Here is a 22,197-nt window from a genome sequence, read left to right as displayed (position 1 = left end):
GTTAACGAGAACTACTTTAGTTTAAAACCGCTTCAAGGAGATAAAAGAAGAAAACAACAAACTTTGGATAGCTATTTTCGCTCATCTTTTTCACCCCCAAAAATCTTCATTTCTGTCATATTTTTCGTTCATATTTTACATCTGTTTTCATGAATATATTATTATCTATATCGATATATTTTCGAAATGTTGAAAAAAAAATTGCTGTGCTGCCCGCCTTTCCCATACACTACATATAAATAGACTAGGTGAAGTCCCCGGAGTTGCTCAGGTGACTTTCCTCAAGCGTGCAAAAATTTCATCAATCTCGGAATAAAACTGTAAATTTGTATGATAATCAAATCCACACTGCCCGCTCACCATAGATCTTTATATAAATAGCTAAACACAGGCTTTACACAAAGTTTTTTTATAATCTTATGTAGGCAGTGACTTTCAACTTGTTGTGATGGTCAACTGTGCAAAATTTCAATTTCGATCGCACAATAAAACAAAGTAGATTTGTACAAAACACAAATACATAGTCCACCTGCCACAAACACGTTTTTTTGTATTAATAGATATCTATCTGATGAAGATGTCTCAAACAGTAGGACTGTATTTTTCATTAGGTGAGTTATTCGACTCCTTATATGCATTATTAAAAAAAATACATTTTATCGATTTTTATTTGGCTCCGTAACTCATTCCAGTTCAGAGATAATAGTCTTCATCGAGCGTCTCCGAATTCTACTACCATTTTACCTATTCTCTAAATACTTCTGACACTAATAAGAACACACTTTGAAAGTAGTTTTATATAATTATTAAATCTATAGGGGAAAAACAAAGAAACATTCCATATATACAAAATTAATTAATTTTAAATATTACAAAATATGATTTGCATGTTAAGGCGATGCCATACGTATTAATGCAAAATCATTTGTTTTTGGTTTGAAAATTTGGTCGCCTAGAAATGTTTCAGATGCTTCAATTAAATATTGCGAGTAGAATACATCTCGGCCCTTAAAATAATCGAGTATTTTTTAGATAAGTCTTTTTATAAGCCCAGAAAAAAATAATGTTTAAGGTCTATGAAAACTGCTTTAAAGTTCAAAATCTCCTACTTAACAACCAATTTTCGGTTATGATTTTATTGTTTAATGTGGAAAATTAATTTCTTTATAAAAAAATTAAATATTTATGCCTGAACATCCACAAAATAAAATAAAAGGCACTTTTTGGCCATGTTTTTTTCTTGCATAAATCAAAACAGGCGGATGTTGCTAAGCGGGAATTTAAACCTTATCGCCATCTACGTAAGGGTTGTTATTTATTTTTAATTTAAAATATTACACGACGTAGTGTATCGCCTTAAGTGAAATTATTATGTGTAAAAAATGTTTGTCGAAGGACCTTGAATGTTAGTGTAATTACCACTGCACATAAGACAATAATATGTTGTATGGATAAGGAAGGACTCACCATTAGGAAAAGGATACTCGTTTTCCTCCTGTCTATCCTCCTCGGGTATCACAGCGGTGGCACTGAACACAAAGCGGTTTTGCACGAAACGTCCTCGGATGTAAAATGTATATAGGTAAAGCAGTTCAAAAATATGTTTCAGCGAGTGGTTTAAGCGCTGAAAAGGTGCGGGAATAGAGGAAGTAGGACAAGGAACAACAATATTATCTCAGTACAGTGGTCGCATATGTGTAAATTAATTTATAATGCGTAATGGCGTAACCATCCCGTTCTACTATATCGATAAACTGTTGCTACCAAAGAAACACTGATTGAGACAACCTGTGTAATATCCAACTATTATAAGTATGATCGAAACATATTAAGTTAGCTTTTAGACTTATGAATCCATCCCTACCGCCGCGGTGCAAGACAGGTCGAGAGAAACTAGTTGGAGAGATCAAAAGGTCTCTCCAAACTGACTCCTGCCGACCTGGCCGTTGTGACGCAGCTGATGTTCAGGCGCATCCGCCGCCAAGAATTGAACCCACCTCACCCGATGAACCCGGGCACTTGGGCACCGGAGTGACCATGGCAGTGTTGTTGATTATCCAATAAATGGTTCCCGGGGCGGCGGTACCCATACCCGCCTCCCAAATTAAAATAAATATAACATGTAATTGATAATATTATAATGTAAATTGAATAAAATATGCAAAATGTTAAATATATTTTTATGGGCAGGAAATCCCATTGGGAAAAACATTATTATTTATTTATTTATTCACGACTTGAAGGCTTCTATAGGCATACATTGTTATAGGTTAGTTGTTCAGGAGTACAATAATAAGTGAAAATAACTGACAATATAAAGTTGTCATAGATAGTTCTGTTGTACAAATCAGTTCAATAATTGTACATTATAACTACAGTACAAAATAAGTAATTAAGGTACTATGTAATTAGTTATTGAGCCAAACTTGTGTTGTAACTTTGTTATTATTTATAAAAATAAACATGAACAGTTTATTGTAAAACGTATTCGTATTTAGCAAACTATTGGGTGTTTTACAGAACATAGCATAATTAATACAGTGATAAAAGGTTTCCATGAAGAAGTATGTTGCGAGAATAAGTTTGATGAGTGCTTTATAGTAATATAATAACGTAATTAAAGTAATTTTGCTAACATAATTATAAAATTAAATTAAATATACAGGTTTTTCCAATAAGAGATGTTATTTTGAATAGCCCGCTATTTCTGTAGATGTTACTTTTGACGCTGTCATTTTTTGACATTTGACAAGTAGAAACTACGCCATTGATAAAAATGGAACAATACACGCTTCAACAACGCATTTAAATTATTAAAATTCACTTGAGTGAATCAAATGCAAATCATCTTGAGTGATGAGGCCCATTTCCACCTCGGTGGCTTCGTCAACAAGCAAAATTGTCGCATCTGGGGCTCGGAAAACCCAAGAAATATTGTTGAAAAGCCTTTTTATCCTCAACGTTTGACTGTTTGGTGAGGTATAGTCCGGCGAAGTCATTGGACCTTACTTTTTCGAAAATGAGGCTGGAGAAACAGTTACGGTGAATGGATGGCGCTATCGAGGGATTATTAATATTTTTTTATGGCCGGAATAGGATGTTATTGATTTGAACAACGTTTTTTTTCAACAAGACGGCGCTACGTGCCACACAAGCAACTAAGCCATTGATCTTTTACAATTGAATATCAAAATAACTCCCCTTATTGGAAAACCCTGTAGAATATCTGCGGCACGTCCCAGAGTGGAAGATACCACCATTCAGAATAGAAACGTTGCTTGAAATGGCTTTGGCCGTGTTTGGTGATCAGTTTTGAATAGCCAGGTATTTCCCCACATTTCTCTTCCACACCTCCTTCCCCTCCCCACTACGTTCAGCCTCACAAAATACCCCGATTGGGAATGCCGTAGTATGCCAGTTGGAACTTTTGTGTAGTTTCACATTGAAGAAAAAATAAATAAATATAATACTAATCAAAGTAAAAAAATTTGTTGGTACCAAAATATGGTTTCTAAGTTCTCCTGTTTTGAGTGGGTACCAAAATATGGTTTCTAAGTTCTCCTGTTTTGAGTGGGTACCAAAATATGGTTTCTAAGTTCACATTGTTTCACATTGAAGAAAAAATAAATAAATATAATTGTGTCAATACTAATCAAAGTAAATTATTGAGTTGGTACCAAAATATGGTTTCTAAGTTCTTCCGTTTTGAGTGGGTACAAAAATACGATTTCTAAGTTCTCCTGTTTTGAGTGGGTACCAAAATATGGTTTCTAAGTTCTCCTGTTTTGAGTGGGTACCAAAATATGGTTTCTAAGTTCTCCTGTTTTGAGTGGGTACCAAAATATGGTTTCTAAGTTCACATTGTTTCACATTGAAGAAAAAATAAATAAATATAATTGTGTCAATACTAATCAAAGTAAATTATTGAGTTGGTACCAAAATATGGTTTCTAAGTTCTCCTGTTTTGAGTGGGTACCAAAATATGGTTTCTAAGTTCTCCTGTTTTGAGTGGGTACCAAAATATGGTTTCTAAGTTCACATTGTTTCACATTGAAGAAAAAATAAATAAATATAATTGTGTCAATACTAACTAACTAACTAACTAACCATCACGCCGTTTCCCCGCAGGGGTAGGCAGAGAGGACGGACCGCCAAACAACTCGGTCTTGGCACACACTCCTTGCCTCATTCACATTCATACATCGTCTCATACATACTCTTCTATTATTCTGACTCTTGACATGGCCCGACTCGAGTATCTGATTCACTTGATCGTGCCATGTCTTCCTCGGGCGTCCCCGACTTCTGCTACCATTCACATTTGCATCATATATCCTCCTTACACTCCTATCTTCGCTCATTCGCTCTACATGCCCAAACCATCTAAGCGTCCCTTTCTTAATCTTACTCATTACGCTTACATCAGCCTTGCACTCTTTGCGGATCTCCACATTCCTCACACGATCAAACATGGTTTTACCACACATACGCCTCAGGGATCTCATTTCAACAGCATTTAATCTACTTTCATCCTTTCTTTGCCAGTTCCATGCCTCACTTCCATACATCAAGGTAGGTACCAGCACTCCGTTGTGGACTGCTAACTTCGCTTCTTTGGACAATTTTTTGTTAGCGCCTACGGCGTTTAGTCCTCCATTAACGGAATTACCTGCATTTACCCTTCTTTCGATATCTCTGTCAGCCTTCCCATCTCTCGTAAACATACTTCCTAAATACACAAACTCATCCACCTGCTCCAAGTATTCCCCATTCACAATTATATTGCACACTGTTTTCGTACTCTCTCTTTCAAACACCATTACTTTAGACTTACTTACATTCATCATTAACTCATTCTTCATGCATACTTCGTTCATCCTAGACACGAGAGACTGTAGATCTTCTATACTATTAGCAATCAGCACCGCATCATCAGCATACAACAGGCAACATACTTTAAAATTATTCAAATTCGCGCCCAATCCCACCTCTTTCAATTCTTGCATACAATTATCCATGTATAGATTGAATAACCACGGTGACATTACGCAGCCTTGTTTAACACCTTTTGTGATATCAAACCACCCCGTAAAACCACCGTTTACCCTAACACATGCAACGCTTCCCTCATACAGAGACGCAATTGCCTGAATCAGATTCGTATTCACTCCATACTTGGACAACACCTTCCATAGCTTTTTCCTGTCGACTCGGTCGTATGCTTTTTGTAAATCTACAAAGGCACAGAAAAGTTTCTGGTTTTTTGCCAGAAACTTCTCAGTGAGCATACGCAATGAGAAGATCTGGTCCATGCACCCCCTTCCACTCATGAAAGCACCTTGCACATCCCATATTTTATCCTTTGTTTCCTTTCTTACTCTTTCAATCAAAATTCTACCATACAGCTTGCCAACTGAACTAAGCAGGCTAATAGCCCTATGATTCCCACATTCCATACGTGACCCTTTACCTTTGTATAATGGCATGATCACAGCCCTTCTCCAATCTAAAGGCGTGTAACCTTCCTTTAAACATTGGTTAAAAAGATTGCACAACCATGTGAGAATTACACGGCTACCTCCTTTAAAATATTCAGCAGCAATATTGTCAAACCCAACAGCCTTACCATTCTTCATACATTTAATCGAGCTTTCTATCTCATCCATGCTAATTTCGGTAACATTCACTCCATCGTCATTCATATCTGATTCGCCACTGGAATCACTGTCATTCACTTCGCTTTCGAAGACTTCCTCGAAATAATTCATCCATCTCTCTTTTATTTTTTCCTCATTCGTCAACATTTTTCCATCTTTTGATTTTATCACTTTCATGCTTCCGTTTTCTGGGCCACTCCGGGACCTTTTGACTTCTTTCCAAAACAACTTAATGTTTTCTTGGAAATGGTTTGTCATTTTCATTCCTTCTTCCTCTTCCAGGCGTTTCTTTCGTTCTTTCACTCCAACTCTTACTTTTTTCTTACATTCCTTATATACTTCTTTCGCTCGATACTTCTCTTCGCTGGAAGCACTGCCAGCCGCAATCAGACACAACCATGCTTTCTTCTTTTCTGAGACCAGTGCTTTAATCTCATCATCCCACCATGCATCACCTTTCTTCCTACCTTGCGTACTTATTCCACAAACCTCCCTAGCAGATTCACAAAGACACACTTTTATGTGGTTCCATGTTTCGTCTATGCTTAGACCATCCATTTCCTTCGCATTCAATCTTATCTCTGCACAATTCACATACTTACTTCTCACATTATCGTTTTGCAGTTTTTCTATTTTGACTCTTGTCGGAGCTGGTACCGTTTTCACTTTAGAGCGCCAACCGCGAAAGAGGTTTACTCTCGACACTACAAGAAGGTGGTCAGTTTCGACCTCAGCCCCTCTGAAAACTCTTGTGTCCTCGGTAACAGCTCTCAACCTAGAGTCAATTACTACAAAATCAATAATTGACCTCTCATTTCCTCTTTCCCACGTATATTGGTGGATACCTTTATGATCGAAGAAAGTATTCGACACAAACAGGTTCCACTCTAAACATACTTCAAGCATTCTGTTACCGTTGTCATTCGTTCTTTTATCCCCAAACATACCTAAGACCGAATCAAATCCATCACGTCTAATTCCCACCCACCCATTCAAATCGCCTGCCATTATAATCCTTTCGTTCATATTTTTTAGTCTCATTACAACATTCACACCAGTCCAAAAATCATCTTTCACTTCATCGCTTTCAGAATTAACAGGGGCGTAGCAAATAACAAGAAACACCCTTGTCAAACCGATTTTAAATCTGATCCACATTATTCTCGGACTTACACATTCATACTGCAACATACATTCAATCATTCTGGGAGACAGTAGCGCTGCAACACCTTGACAAGCCCTCTCCGTATCTGGTCTCCCAGACCAAATGACGAGCCTATCATTATAACTACTAATCAAAGTAAATTATTGAGTTGGTACCAAAATATGGTTTCTAAGTTCTTCCGTTTTGAGTGGGTACAAAAATACGATTTCTAAGTTCTCCTGTTTTGAGTGGGTACCAAAATATGGTTTCTAAGTTCACATTGTTTCACATTGAAGAAAAAAATAATTGTGTCAATACTAATCAAAGTAAATTATTGAGTTGGTACCAAAATATGGTTTCTATGTTCTCCTGTTTTGAGTGGGTACCAAAATATGGTTTCTAAGTTCTCCTGTTTTGATTGTTCCAGGTGCTGACGCTGGGCGTGCTGGCCCCGCAGTACCCGGCTCCGCCCGCGCGTCTCCACCGCTTCACCATCCTGCACCACTCGCCCTACAAGGCTGGCTGGGACTGGCTGATCCTCATGCTGGTCATCTACACAGCCATCGTCACCCCCTATGTGGCCGCTTTCCAGCTCAACGAGCCAGAGTACAGCAAGCGAAAGACGCGCAAGTTTGGAGAGGACCCCATCGTGGTTGTTGACATGCTTGGTGAGTCTTATTTTTTCCCCTATAGCCTTTATATTTTGCATTGTACATCTCCTAAGGCTTCGTAGTAAGCGTTCAAAAGGAAGAAGACAATGGTTTTAAAGGGAGATAATAATTAAATGGTGAAAATATTTAACAAAACACGACCCGTTTGAAATAGGGCAAAAATCTCTCGTCAAATGATTTAGTTGTCTTTAATGATACGCTGTGAAAAATTTTCATGCCTATTACAGAACAAAATGTGTTTTTAATAATTTTCGGAGCTTAATTTGCGATTTTTTTCTATCTAAAAGGAAGAAGAGGATGGTTTTGGGGAGATATGCAAATAATTTTTTTAATGATAAACGATAATGATTAAGCGAAAATTGTGAAAATATTTAATAAAACATGACACGTTCAAAAAAAGATAAAAAAATCTACCAAAAAATATCTAAGTTGCGTTTAAAGATACACTGTTAATTTTTTTCCATACTTATAACATATTTAATGACAGAACAAGATGTGTAATTAACAGTTTTTGGAGCATACTTTGACATCTTTTTCTATCGAGTGATTTTCATATAATTATCGTTTCGGTCTACAAATGTATGGGTATTATCTTCAAAAATAGGATGCATTGTTTTTAAGGAACATAAAAATTTTAAGTGTTTAAGATAAATGTGTTATAAATCAGTAAAAAATCGGAACTGAGCAAACTGTAAAAATGTGGATTGCGTGGGAAATTCGTATCATTCGATTTCAAAGAAATGCTGTTACGTATTTCAAAATAAAAGACCGCGTTTGAAAGCAGATGAGAATCATATTGTAGTAAACAATCGAAATAGCTGGTCGGCTAGTAGTTATATAATAACCAAGTAAAAGTAATTTGGGTAACGTTATTATAAAATTAAATTTAATTTAGTACATTGGCCGGGTACTCCCCACCTTCCTCTTCTTCATCTTCTTCCCCTACCCACTACCTTCAGCCTCACAAAATACCCCGATTGGGGATGCTATAGTCTCACTGACTCCAGATGGTTGGGAGCAAATGGGACTCTTGTGCGGTATTCTACAATAAAATACCACTCTTACTCAAAAACCTCAACATTGTAACATTCAAATCTCAAATAAAAAACTGGATACTTAATATAGGGAGATCTGAAATAGAAAATATACTGATATCAAACACAGACTAAAGCCGAATCTACATAACTGAACTATACAAAAAAACACTATCTTACTTATTTTAAAATTATTCAAAAATATATATATATATATATACTACATGATATTTTTTTTTTTTTTTTTTTTTTTTCTTTATTCATGAAATATTAATGTGTACAGTTTTTACATGCTTTTCGACTACCACACTAGACACACGCCCGTATTATGGTAGTCGAAATTTATATACATAGGTTTATATAATTATATAAATGTAATATTTGATAACTTGTTAATCTAAGTATTTTTTTTTTACATGCAATGTATGTGTATAATAGGTGACACTTTTACTGGTTCCCAGTTCAGTAGATTGCTCAAGTGTACATCAACCGTATTTTAAACTGTTGATATTAATGAGATAAAATGAACACAATCAGCAAATAAATAGGTTACTTTACTTGTTAAAATAATGAAAATAAAGTAGAAATTATGAAAATGAACTTGTTGAAATAATGAAAATAAAGATTAATTAATTAATTATTAAACTTTTTTCTTTACAGAATTGAATGAAAAAACAAAAATGACTAATAAAGAAAATGAGCTTAATTTAATGATGGCAGGCATTCCTTGAAAAAGTTCCTTCCCTTTATAAATAACCAATTTTGAACACTTATGACATACAAATTGTGAGTTTTTGATTTTCTGATATCAATACTCAGCGAGTTGAATATTTTGGGAGCAATATAAGAAAACTGCCGCTGGGCGAAAGCTGTTTTCGTTTGGGGAATTTTACAATTTAGGTGTGACGAGTAACGGGTGTTAATTTTTTGTTGTGTTTTATTCACCAAGTCATTTTTCCGTATGTATATGAGAATGGTCTTAACATATAATTGTCGAATATCTAATATTCTGAGTTTTCTAAAAAGTGGTTCTGATGGGTTTGTTGGCTTACATTTGAATATTATCCTTAGTAACAGTTTTTGAATTAAAACCATGGGATGAAGAATCGTTTTTGCACAACCTCCCCATCCCACTATACCATATGTAGTAATTGATTGAAAAAGTGCAAAGTATACACATCTTAGTGTTTGTAGGTTAAGGATAGATCTGAGAGAGTAGAAAATGTAGCATAATTTGCGAAGCCTTTTTGTTGTAGAATTTATATGGGCCTCCCATCGCAGTTGATTGTCTATAATGACCCCCAAGTACTTAATTTCGTTTGATATTATAAGGTTATCGCATGAACAATTTTTGTGAGGTGATGTAGCCATGTTGAATTTCTGTGAACATGAATGTATGGTAAGTTTATGATAGTTTTGAGGGAGATTAGGTTTGCGTATGGAAAAAAGTAAGTATTTAGTTTTCTCAATATTTAGAGTGAGGAGGTTGGAATCTAACCAGTGTTTTATTTCATTTATACCATGATTTGCTTTTTCAAATGTTGAATTCAAATTTTCATCTGCAAATATTATAACCGTATCATCGGCAAAAGATATTATAGTGCCACCAGTATCCAAATTGCATAACGAGTTAATGTATATTAGAAACAGAAGTGGGCCCAACACACTGCCTTGGGGCACGCCATATGTGATTGGCAAACTTGTACTTCTATACTCTTTAGCGGAGTTAATAATAGTTGACTGGGACCTATTTGTTAGATAGCTCTCAAACCATTTAAGAGGAACACCTTTTATTCCTATCTGTGAGAGTTTTTTCAAAAGTATGTGGTGAGATACAGTGTCAAAGGCTTTAGCCAGATCCAAGAATACAGCGAGGGGCTTGCGACTTTTATCGAGGTTATCAGAAATTAATATTATGTTTATAATTAAATCCATATGTTACTTTGTTGTAATATTAATTTCTTATAATTCAATTACAATATGTAAACGAAATCCCCAGCACGGGAGATCCCTGTGAGGATATCATTATCTCTATATTTTACTAAGAAAAGAAGACAATAAATTATTATTATTATTATTATCCACATAAAAAAACTAAGGGTAAAATAGCTTAAAGGTACATCCCTTTTGTACGGCGGAACCAAATACATATTACATTATTTGTGAACATTATATAGTGTGAATATACCTACAAAAGAGATAGACAGAAGATATATTCGTATATATGTATGCCTATGTGTAAGCATATATATGTACCTGCCTCAGAACAGAAATCTTCTAGTGAGGCGGGTTACTTTCATGTTTGTGATTATGGTGATGTTATTGCAATAAACGCCCGGGTTGCCGGCAATTAAAAAAAAAACGAAGAGGAGATATTTAATTTATATATTAAGTATTCGTATAACCCCTAAATCCTCAGTTTTCCTCAACATTTTGCAGTGCACTTCAAATTCCAGATTAAATGACTGAATTGGAATATGTTTCAAAATAAAATACTATTCTTTAAAGCATATGAAAGACTCTTTTAAATTTCAGTATTACAAGTCGACAGAAATGCAATCTTCTATACAGTGTGTCCGGAAACTCGTAGTACAAGCGGGAAACTGGTGAATCTACATCACATTTAGAGTCGATTTTGTAGTATATATTTTTTGATTTGAGCTTTCGTTATCGAGTAAATCGAGTTAGAAGTTGATTTTTTTTAAATTTTTTTTATCAAATTCTTATAAATTATTACTGAAGATCAAAGTACCCAACTAATTAAAACTATTTGAAAGTAAAACAAATGAAGAAACTCGGATTTGAAGCATTATTTTGAAATCACCCTTCATTTAATCCGGTGTAATCATAAAATATTTCTGCTCTGCAGGGTTAAAACATCTGTTGTTCAACCCTAAACACCAGAAAAAACTTTAACCCTAAAATAGCCGAAAAATATATTTTTTTTGTGAAAATGCTCAAATCAAAAAACTTTATGTTTATTTGGGTTCCCCACGTGGTGTAGATTCTCCAGTTTCCCGCTTGTACTACGAGTTTCCGGACACGGTGTATAAATAAAATTTTAAAAGTTCGTTTGTTCAAAATCTTAAGACTTTGAAAGTTCTTTACCGATTGTTTTGAAATTTTGACACATCGTTGCATTTGTATAATACGCGTGTGTTTTTATATACCTATATTATATAGATTAGAAGTCACCTGTGGCAGGTAAAAACTTTTTATTCAAACTGTGAAGTCCTGGGGAGACCCAAAACATATAGTGCACGGCTGATTACGGAAGCAATTGAAATTCATAAAAAATATTAATAGAGACGATTGAGCTAAGCTCAGTAGTTCTTGGTATCCGGTAACTGACGTTTACACCAGAACTACACGCAAATAACCACTTTAAAATTATACGTTAATGACAACTCTTAAAGGGTTGGAGCTGGCAACACGGTATCACACATTTTATGTGAAGGTGGTCAAGATGACCGCCTCAATTGAGTATCCCTTATACTTAGCACACTTCAATAAGGAAGTCAACATGGGACAGCTGCGTGCGGCCGTCAAATACCTGTGCCACTGCCGCATTCGACTCCAGAAGCACAGGAGCAATCATCTTCAGCACGGCACCCAGTGCTACAGATGTCAAGACTTCGGGCATGGGTCCCGAAACTGCTCGCACACAGCAAGGTGCGTAAAATGCTTACTGGAGCATGCTTCGGCAGAATGCCCCAAAAAGACGAGAGACGAGCCCGCCGCATGCTGCAACTGCTCAGGCCCGCATCCCGCCAACTACAGAGGCTGCCCCAAGCGGGTAGCGTACGTCGCCTCCATACAGCAGCGACCTGCCAGAAGGGCCCAACGCCCACCGGCAGAACAGAACCCGAGCAGGCCACCTCCTCAGCCGAGGACGGATGGACGCACATGGGCCAACGTAGCCGGAGGCACCGCCCCCGCCCAACAGCAGCGCGAGCCCGTGCCGCCCCCACAGCCCCGCCCCCAGCCCCGCCCACAGCAGGAGCACGTGCGCGCGCCCGACTCCCCAGAGGACAACCTGGATCTGATGGCCCTGCTCCAAGGACTCCTGAGGATGCGATCACAGCTCGCCCGCTGCACAACAAGAGCAGACAAGCTCGTCATCCTGATAGAGCTTCTAGACACCCTCGATGCCTAATACCGAGATGGTGAAAGTCCTCGTATGGAACGCATTTAGCGTGCGCTACAAGACAGACGAACTGCTCGCTTTGGCAAACGAACTAAACACCGACATTATTCTCTTATCAGAATCCCACTTGAATCCAAGTGTACCGCTGAGAGTGCAAGGCTTCGAGATTTATCGAGACGATCGAAAGGAAAGATCAGGCGGAGGAACCGCAATATTCGTTCGGCAATCTATGACGTCCACAAGAATCCCCACTCCGAAGTTGAAGTACGCCGAAGCCACGATTATCGAAGTCACCATAGAGGGTAGAGCGCACACCATCATCTCCGTATACTGCACCCAACGTAACCTAGTGAGAGAAGATCTCAATAAATTGCTCAATCTGGGACCAATTGTTGTGATGGGAGGCGATTTGAACGCCAAACACAACTATTGGAATAACTACAGAGGAAATGCGAACGGAAATACGCTCTTTACACATATGCAGACAAATACCTATTCGATAATGGCGCCCGACAGACCTACGTACTACTCGCAACTATCTAGATATCCGAGTACATTGGATATAGTACTCGAGAAAAATGTTAAGACAATATCTCCACTGCGCGCACTAGACGAACTGTCATCGGACCACCTGCCCGTGAGCTTTACTATAGGCGGCACAACTTCAAGGACCCCCAGAAAACAGCGCAATTACAAGGATGCGAACTGGGAAGGATTCAAAAAAGAAGTCAACGAACGAATTCATCTCACTTCGGGAACTCTGCGCTCGCCACAAGAAATCGACGCAGCTACAAGCACTCTCACAGAGATTCTTCAAACAGCACAAGATACACACATTCCTCTAAAAGAAATACACCCATACACGATCAAGCTTCCCGAGTACGTTCTATCGCTCATCAAGGAGAAAAATCGCCTGCGACGCATGTTTCACCGCACACGCGACGAATATTTCAAGACAGCGTACAACTGCCTGCAGAGGGAAATCAAGACCGAAATCGCAGAACTCAAGCGCGAACTTTGGGACAAAAAAGTCGCATCACTCACGCCAAAGGATAATTCCCTATGGAAAATGGCTAGCGCGCTTAGACATAAAGATTTCACAATCCCCCCGCTACAGAAATTGAACGGCCCCGGGACGGCGCTTTCGCTACAAGAAAAAGCTGAAACACTCGCCGACGGGTTTGAGAGAGCCTACGCCGCTACAGACGGCCTTTCCGACTCGGCTACAGACCGGATCGTAGCTGACTCTCTACGAGACTTGAGGGAAACAGAGCAGACAAACGCTGAAGATATTCACTTTGCTACGCCAAGCGAGATTGCTGTCACAATCAGGCGATTGAGAACAAACAAGGCGCCGGGAAGCGATCAAATTCACAACATTTTACTCAAACATCTCCCTCAAAAAGCCATCATCTACACAACAAAATTGTTCAATGCCTGCCTCATGACCGGGCATTTTCCCCAGATTTGGAAATCGGCGACCGTGCTGCCTTTTGCAAAGCCGAATAAAGATAGAACGCAGCCGACAAGTTACCGGCCGATTAGCCTATTATCTACGATGAGCAAGGTATTTGAACAAATTATATTAATTATTTTGAATAAATTATATTAATTATAAATTATATATATTAATTATCCCACACCACGACGACAACAAAACGTTGCCAGACGAGCAGTTCGGCTTCAGAAAGAGGCACTCCACGACCCATCAACTCACCAGAGTAGCGGAATACATCGCAAGAAAATTTAACGAACATCGCTTCACCGCCGCTGCGCTCATCGACCTAGAGAAGGCATTCGACACCGTATGGATAGACGGGCCCGTGCATAAGCTGCACCGCACTAACACGCCCATATACCTAACGAGACTGATACAGGAATACCTAAAGAATAGATCGTTCAGAGTGTTCATAAGGAACGTGCTATCTTCAATGCGTGAGATTCCAAAAGGCGTGCCGCAAGGAAGTTTACTTGGACCATTTCTCTTCATTCTGTTCACCTAGGACATCCCCCGAGACGAGAGATGCAATCTGTCTATCTACGCAGATGACGTCAAACTATACGTTTCCTCGCTGAAAGCGAATATGGCCGCTATTTACCTACAGAGGGTGCTCGACGCGCTCGTAGAGTACTACAAAAAATGGCGCCTGAAACTGAACGAGGCGAAAACTGAAGCCATCATGTTCACGAGAAAACGTGTAAATAGAACTCCTGACTTTAACATCGAAATGGGAGGACACAGCATTGAATGGAAAGATGAAGTGACACATCTCGGCCTGACCATGGACTCCCGCCTCAACTGGAAATCTCACCAAGCAAAGATGCACACGCGCACGCGAAAAGCGATCGGCATGATGAAGCCAATTTTCAATAGACGGAGTCCGCTACTTCCCAAAACCAAACTCCTCGTCTACTACTCGCTCATTCGTCCGGTACTCTCTTATGCGATTCCCGTATGGAGCAGCATCTCACACACAGACCACATGAATCTACAGACACTTCAAAATCTCTGCATTAAAATCACATACAACACGAGACTCAGAACAAACTTGAAGAGATTACACGAACGAGAACAAATTCCAACTCTATACGAATTCACACACAGACTGACTGAACGCTTTTACAAATCACGCACACTTAGTAAAAATCCACTAATACGAAACATAGGACAATACAATGCACCGAGCGACCTGACATTCAGATACACACATAGACTACCTAAACACATCCTCATGGACCATGACCACATATGGCACATACCAGAATTAGACGCGGACGAATAGCGAGCAGTAGGTATTTCCTAAACTCCCGACTTTCTTCCTAAATATATAATGTTTATATATCTATTTATATATTTATATAATATTTTATAATTTGTATGTATATGTATGTTTATTTTCTATCTTCCCATAAGTATATATTAACATAAAAACAGACACACACACACACATCTCAAAAATGCAGGACATCATATACCGATGTTACTGAAGGCCGCAAACGTTTCAAGTTGACGTTCGCCCGCTCCTTCCTGGGTAAGGTTTTCTGCGATTTTCCTTACTCCCAACGGCAAATGCGGAAGGACTCCAACAAAAGGGCGCAGTCGAAATTTCCTCCCCATTCCCAACACAACACAAACAGACACGTATGTAGTATATGGCCGCTGTAGGTCGCCGCTGGTGCTGATGCTGGATGATGATACATGCAATTTTAGTAGGGTTTTTAGGTAACAAATTTTTCCCTACCGAGAAAATACAAGGCCTCTAAGTCTATAAAAGCCAGGTAATATTTAAATAAACCCATATGAGGTAAAAATTGTGAGGCGCATATGACGCCGTTCTATTTGTATAAAGAACATTAACTTTAAATTCAGTAAATTTAAATGATTCACCACTTCATGGAATATAAGAATCTAGAAAATGAAAAAAAAAAAAAAATGAATCCATATATATCAAAAACAAAGTCAACCTTAGATTACACATCTGCCCAGAAAATGGACACTGCCATGCTGTCCGAAACGTTCCTTCAAGAAGGAGGTAGCGCAATACGGCATAATACCAAAAAAAACAATTCACTAGAAAATTTAAATCGTGTATAAAAAAGGCCACGCAATCGTTCCTCTTAAGGTGTAGTGAATGATGTAAGGAATGAATTTAGTGTAGATTATGGGAGTACATCGTGTATTTCCCTTGAGACGTTGTTGATTTGCACGGATCGAACCTTCTACAAGCTTCCATTTTTTCAAAGACAATAACAAGCACTATTTCGTTCTCTTTCTGACATAAAAGAAATAATTAACTTTTAGATGAGAGGAAGAGAGATATATGCATTAATAATGTGCGGTCGTTGTGGGACAAATGTGGTCTTAGGAGAGTATAATGCGCGCACGGCATTTGGGACTGTTTGGGTCTTAGAAGGTCCCAAGGGTTTGTTGCGTGGAAAGTTGTTATATACTTCTTGTCAAGTAAGTAAGTATGTAATTTAAAAATATCAATAATATTTACAGTACATTATTCCCAATCAGTTAAACCAAACTCATTTCGGGAAAGGCGACAATTAAAATTACAAGAAAAATATTTTTTACATAAGAATACCAATTTAAAAGGGAGTTCAATGAAGATTGTACATATATTTTGAAATAGACTAGATATACACACGTTAACTGAAAAATATGCATGGCCTTCTTCATAAAAAACTTAAATTTGGATTTAGGGCCAAATTATAAAACAAAACTGAATAATTATTTTTGTTATCAAAAGGTATTACAAATATCTAGTAGAGATATGTGCTGCTTTAGGTAGGCTTTGGTTGTGTTTTTCATTATAAAATATTGGCCACTAAAGAATTCAAATTTTCACGATTTTAGATTCAACTTTGACAATTTTTTTTGTGAGTTAATTGTAATTATGAAAAAAAATCCTTAATTGTGTTTGACTTTAAAATTTAAATACGACAAATTTGTTTTCCAAAGTAAATCAGTCGTTGAATATTAAATTCAAGCCCATCAAAATAGTTTTTGAACAATTTTAATTTTACATTTCATTATATTTTAAGACAATTTTTTTTAAATTAATAATCATTGAGTTACAAGTAATTACCAAATTCGTCGAATTGTGAAAAATCGTTTTTTTTTCAACGGCCCATATTTTATTATTTGAAACAAAAATTAATAAAGTAGAAAAAAAGCGTACAAAATATTTACGATACCTATCGAAAAAAAAACAATTTCTAGTTTGGTTGTGTATTTTGGCCTCAAATACAAATTTAAGTTTTGTATGAAAAAAGCAGTGCAACCGTTTTCCCCTTAAGGTGAAACAGATGTGACAATTCCCATACAATCTATTTTTCAGCCACATTTGAAAACTACAGATAATATTTTATTTATTTTAGTACCGAAAAATAATACTCGTAATGAGTTTATCGCGAACGAAAATTTCACTGTTCTATCACTTATAATAACCAAGTAATTAAATTAACAAAAGTAATTATTTTATGCGGGCACCGCCAGCCGAAATGCCCGAATCCGTGTTAGAAGGAGACAAACATATGTGCGAGCCATATGTTTCACGTGCACGCTATTAGCCCATTCCTACGGTGTTAAAGTGGTCAGTAAATTTGCAGTAAAAATGTCAATTTGCGCGGCTTGATTTGTTATTCTGATAGAATGTTCGTTTTGCTTTTTTACGAATGTTCCAGTATTACTCGTCGCAAGGAACATTTGCGGTTTTGGCACGCAGTAAAAAAGGCAAAATTAACTGTATAATAATTATAGTGAGAGCGGTTGTAATTATTTAGAACTTTCTTAAATCTGTAACTATCACTAGCTAGACGCCCGCCAATTCACATTCTCTCATTCATTCATTCAACAGTCATTGTCTGCCGCGGTTTGAAGTGACTTTTTTCGATTTTGTACAGCATTGTTATTCCATAAAAATGAGGCGTGCCCTTTATAAGAATCATCAGTATTCCGGGAAAAGAGTGAATCCAAGACTAAGTGCGAACGGGATGAAACGTCAGCACGGCGAATCGGAATACAGGTAAGTATTATGAAATTATTTCAAAATATTTTATTATTTTTTAAATATTTTCTCGGTACCTACCTAACTAACTAACCATCACGCTTGTTATTTTATGACCCATGTCGCTCGTTTGGTATAGGGTGATTCATATTTAATGTTGCTCAAAAATTATACTCCTTTAATGCCTTTATATTATATCTTTTAGTTCCCACAAACACTGGCGCGGAAATAAAGAAAACAAGTGTTCGAATGACGAGACCCCTAAAATTAATTTTTGTGGAGAAATCCCCTCCTCGAACATTACGTCTGGGGAACGTGGAGTGAAAACGTATAAAAGCTGTTCAAAACTGTTGCGTGTTGAAGCTACATTTCCATCTACGAGTATATCCGACCAGCCAAATACCACAATCGAAACAGCGGCCACGATAGATGTAAACTGGCCTGCTCTGGACCCCGATTTAGAAAACCATAATCTTATTAAAGAGGTGATGGCGTACAGTGATGATAATGAACATTCAATAAAAGGCAATAGAATTGTGGACATTCAGCACGTCCTGAAGTGGGCGTTCGCTATGTCACAGCATTACTTGAAATGCACGTTCTCCAAAATTGAATTGGTGAAAGAATTGCGTACTGGGTTTCATTCTATTTTTTTTTTCAATGTAATATGTGTGACACCACATGGAAGCAAACCTCAGAACCCGAACCGGAAAAACTTATCAATAAGTCTTTTGTGTGGGGTACGCTTACAAGTGGCAGCTATTACACCCAAGTTGCTCAAATTCTTAGTGCCATGGATGTCCCAGTAATGTCCGGGTACACATTTAGTAAAATAGAGAGAAATTTGGGCAAATTATGGGAGGGGCATCTCGCAGAACAAATGCGTGAAGCTGGCAAAATGGAGAAGGAAATTGCTATTAAAAAAGGAAATTTCAATGCAGACGGGATACCATCCATCACAGTGTACGTTGATGGAGGCTGGTCCAAAAGGTCGTATGGCCATAACTATAATGCTGCATCCGGAATGGTGAGCATTACATTTTTCTGTAATTTCGATACATAATATTACCTATCAACCTATCACTACTTATTTACTTGCGTGAAATGATTGCTTTTAACTTTTTACAGGCGTGTATCATCGGGAAGGAGACAAAAAAGTGCCTTTACTTAGGTATAAGAAATAAATACTGTTCCATGTGTCATTACTATGACAAAAAAAATATCACTCCAAAAGAGCACGACTGTTACCGTAACTACTCGGGGGCTTCTACCGCAATGGAAACCGACATAGTTGTCGAAGGCTTCCGGCGCAGTCAAGAATTGCATGGTGTGCAATATTTGTCATATATTGGGGATGGTGATTCCTCTGTATATGCAAATCTGCGTAAAAATGTATCTTACGGCGATAAAATAAAAAAAATTGAATGTAAAAATCATGTGGTGAAGAACTATACAAAGGCTCTGTACAAGGTAACTAAAAACCACAAAGATAATTTCGAGACCCATTTCTATTACGATATAATAATTTGAATAATAATGTGTTTTTCTTTTTAGATTCTAGCTAATACTAAACTTCCATTAACGGGAAGGAAATTATTGAAACCTCGGCTTTGTAAGTTAAGTATGTTAGCAAGAAAGATCATAATAAAGAATCACCAAAACCCGCAAATGATGCGAAAAGATCTCAGAAATGGTGTTGTTCACATCTTTGGCGAACATAGTGACTGTGCTTCTTATTACTGTAGGTGGCAAAAGGCAAAGGAAGAGGGCAATACTGCAAGTATCATGGAAGACACAAATCTTTTGCCGGTGATAAAAAAAGAGGCCGTAGCCCACTATGGCGGTAATTTATTTACCCTCCCTGTTAAAATTATTGGTATTGGGGGTAATTTTTGTAGGTGCAATAATAGGGGTATTAGTGAAATTTATATTTATTATATAATAAATTTATTTCTATTCAAAAAAATAATTAGTCTGGAGTCAAATTTGCGCAGCCAATGAGGCCATAATAATGAAATCGGATAGGCTATCGACCCAAACAACTAACGTTGCCGAAAATTTGATGAGTCTGCTGGCGAAATTCAATTGTGGGAAGAGAATTTGTTTGACGAAAAGCGGATCTTTCCAACGCAGAGCTCAACTTGCAGGTATTTATGCACTTGTATCTTTATAAATGAAAATCCATTGCAAACATGTTATTACTAAATAGTTCACTTTATTATTACAGGCCTTGCACAATCCTGCGGAAGCAAGTGGCAAACACAGGCTTGGAAAAAAGCCACCTTACGTAGCCCTGGTTTAAATTTTAAAAAACATCTGCAGCGGTTAGAAAAATCTCAAATTCGGCAGAAAGGCTATGTTCGTCGAAGGTTATTTAAAAAACCTGTTGCAAATGCTGACAAGGATTACGGTCCAAAAGCGACAAACCCTCCTCCTCAAATGAACGAGGCAGAATTAAAAGAAGAGTGCGAAGCAAAGTTGAATACATTCCGGGTAATTATTACTATTATTTATTTATTTTATTTCCGGGTATTTAGCACTAGTAAATCATTAAATTTGGTCAAAACTAGGTCTGGAAGTATTTTATCATTATAATAAACATACGTTTTATCCCATTATTATATTTTCAAAAAAAGCACACGTAAAAATGATGGTCCGAGATAAGGGGTTTGTTGCTCAAATTATAAATTTACTTTTATATATATATATATAATTTTTTTTCAGCTAAGTGCAGAAGAAATACTTTCTGTCGAATCAAATACAAGAGAGCAATTCGACAGTGAACTTTACAAAACACTGCGGTCGAATCGTCTTACAGCTTCACTATTTGGAATGGTAGCTAACTTAGGGTCATTTGATCATTATTTTCAAGTATATATAATATAATCTACGTATTATATAAGTAATATTTCACTGGTGAATTTCTAATTCTTACAGATATGTAAAAGAAAACCAACAACACCATGCCACAATCACGTTAAAACCATTTTGTACGGTCGTGATTTTGCGACAAAAGATACCATTGAAGGGAAAAAGCAAGAGCCGGTGATTAGAAATTTATTTGAAAAAAAAATCGGCAAGGAAGTTAGGAAATCGGGCCTTTTCATTGACCAGGAATACGGCTTTTTAGCAGCAAGTCCTGATGGTATTATTATATTTTATATAAAAATATAGTATTATTATTAAAAAAAATAATCATATTATTATTTTAACATTTTTATTTTATTTTATCTTATATGTACCATGATCATGGAAGGGGCGTATTGTTGTATTATTTTATGTGTTATTTTATCATTATTATTTCAGGCGTAGTGCAGGGAGAATCTTCACTGGTAGAAATCAAATGTTTTCCATCATTAAAGAGATGGGCGGAAAAATGTAAAATATCCTCTAATATCATGCAGCACGCCATCAGAGAGAAGAAGGATTTTCCAATAAAGTTGGATGAAATGGGTACTCTTCGACTTAATAAAAAACACCATCACTATTATCAGGTGCGTACTGTGCAGTCTGCAATATAAATGACTAAATCAGTAATACGATTAACTTCTTTATTATTTTCTGTTACAATGACATATTCAACCAACAGGTTCAAGGACAATTACGCGTAACACGTTTTCATAAGTGCTACTATGTGGCGCAATCTGAAGCCTCAGAGGACATCTGTGTGGTAGAAGTAGAAGCAGACGAGCCTTTCATCGATGTCATGATGCAGAAACTAATCTCCTTCTACCGAAGTTGCATCCTGCCGGAGTTGGTGTTAGGCAGATATACCGCAGGATACATTTGCCTAGATCCACCACAAATCTTAAATGCCATTAACGAGAAGAAGACAAAAGGAAACAAATAGCGCACCATTTCGATCTGTCATTTACGCAGTTACCGTCCACTAATCACTAATTTGATCACACTTGAGTTTTGAATATTTGGACAAGTAAATACATTAAAAGCATTGATATTTCAATCATTATTACACTGGTATACAAATATATTAGAAAAACCAACAAAAACACGTAAATTCAACATTT

At 37.2% G+C, this 22,197-nt stretch overlaps 2 protein-coding genes and 1 long non-coding RNA gene across 3 annotated transcripts in view; all 3 read left to right on the top strand.

Moving 5' to 3' along the window:
* The window catches only part of sei (potassium voltage-gated channel seizure), a 298,364-nt gene that overhangs the window by 122,311 nt on the left and 153,856 nt on the right, over positions 1–22,197 (top strand). Inside the window, exon 3 of the mRNA XM_089647318.1 lies at positions 7,229–7,469. Within this exon, the coding sequence (XP_089503444.1) occupies positions 7,229–7,469 (241 nt within the window). The remainder of the gene's footprint in view (positions 1–7,228; positions 7,470–22,197) is intronic.
* On the top strand, positions 18,954–19,975 carry LOC149410975 (uncharacterized). The gene is made up of 3 exons (XR_016304882.1): positions 18,954–19,196; positions 19,298–19,639; positions 19,724–19,975. It is a non-coding gene; the product is annotated as an uncharacterized LOC149410975 (long non-coding RNA).
* Positions 20,218–21,505, top strand: LOC149410974 (uncharacterized). The gene is made up of 5 exons (XM_089647317.1): positions 20,218–20,316; positions 20,397–20,662; positions 20,894–21,004; positions 21,107–21,214; positions 21,476–21,505. Exons 1-5 carry the CDS (start codon positions 20,232–20,234, stop codon positions 21,479–21,481), a joined length of 576 nt encoding a protein of 191 aa, XP_089503443.1. The 5' UTR covers positions 20,218–20,231; the 3' UTR covers positions 21,482–21,505.

The sequence above is a fragment of the Hesperophylax consimilis genome, chromosome 26 (assembly GCF_061612785.1).
Source record: "Hesperophylax consimilis isolate HC1 chromosome 26, BYU_Hcon_1.0, whole genome shotgun sequence".
NCBI classification, from domain to species: Eukaryota; Metazoa; Arthropoda; class Insecta; order Trichoptera; family Limnephilidae; genus Hesperophylax; species Hesperophylax consimilis.
The sequence above is the reverse complement of the archived record's forward strand: the minus strand, read 5'-3'. Positions and strand labels throughout refer to the sequence as shown.

What these genes read in the sequence shown, in the direction of transcription:
- LOC149410974 (XM_089647317.1), top strand. Translation starts at nt 20,232, where the DNA reads ATGAGTCTGCTGGCGAAATTCAATTGTGGGAAGAGAATTTGTTTGACG. An exon ending in ACGCAGAGCTCAACTTGCAG is followed by an intron (nt 20,317 to 20,396) that starts GTATTTATGCAC and finishes TTATTATTACAG; the next exon opens with GCCTTGCACAATCCTGCGGA. An exon ending in CAGCTTCACTATTTGGAATG is followed by an intron (nt 21,005 to 21,106) that starts GTAGCTAACTTA and finishes TAATTCTTACAG; the next exon opens with ATATGTAAAAGAAAACCAAC.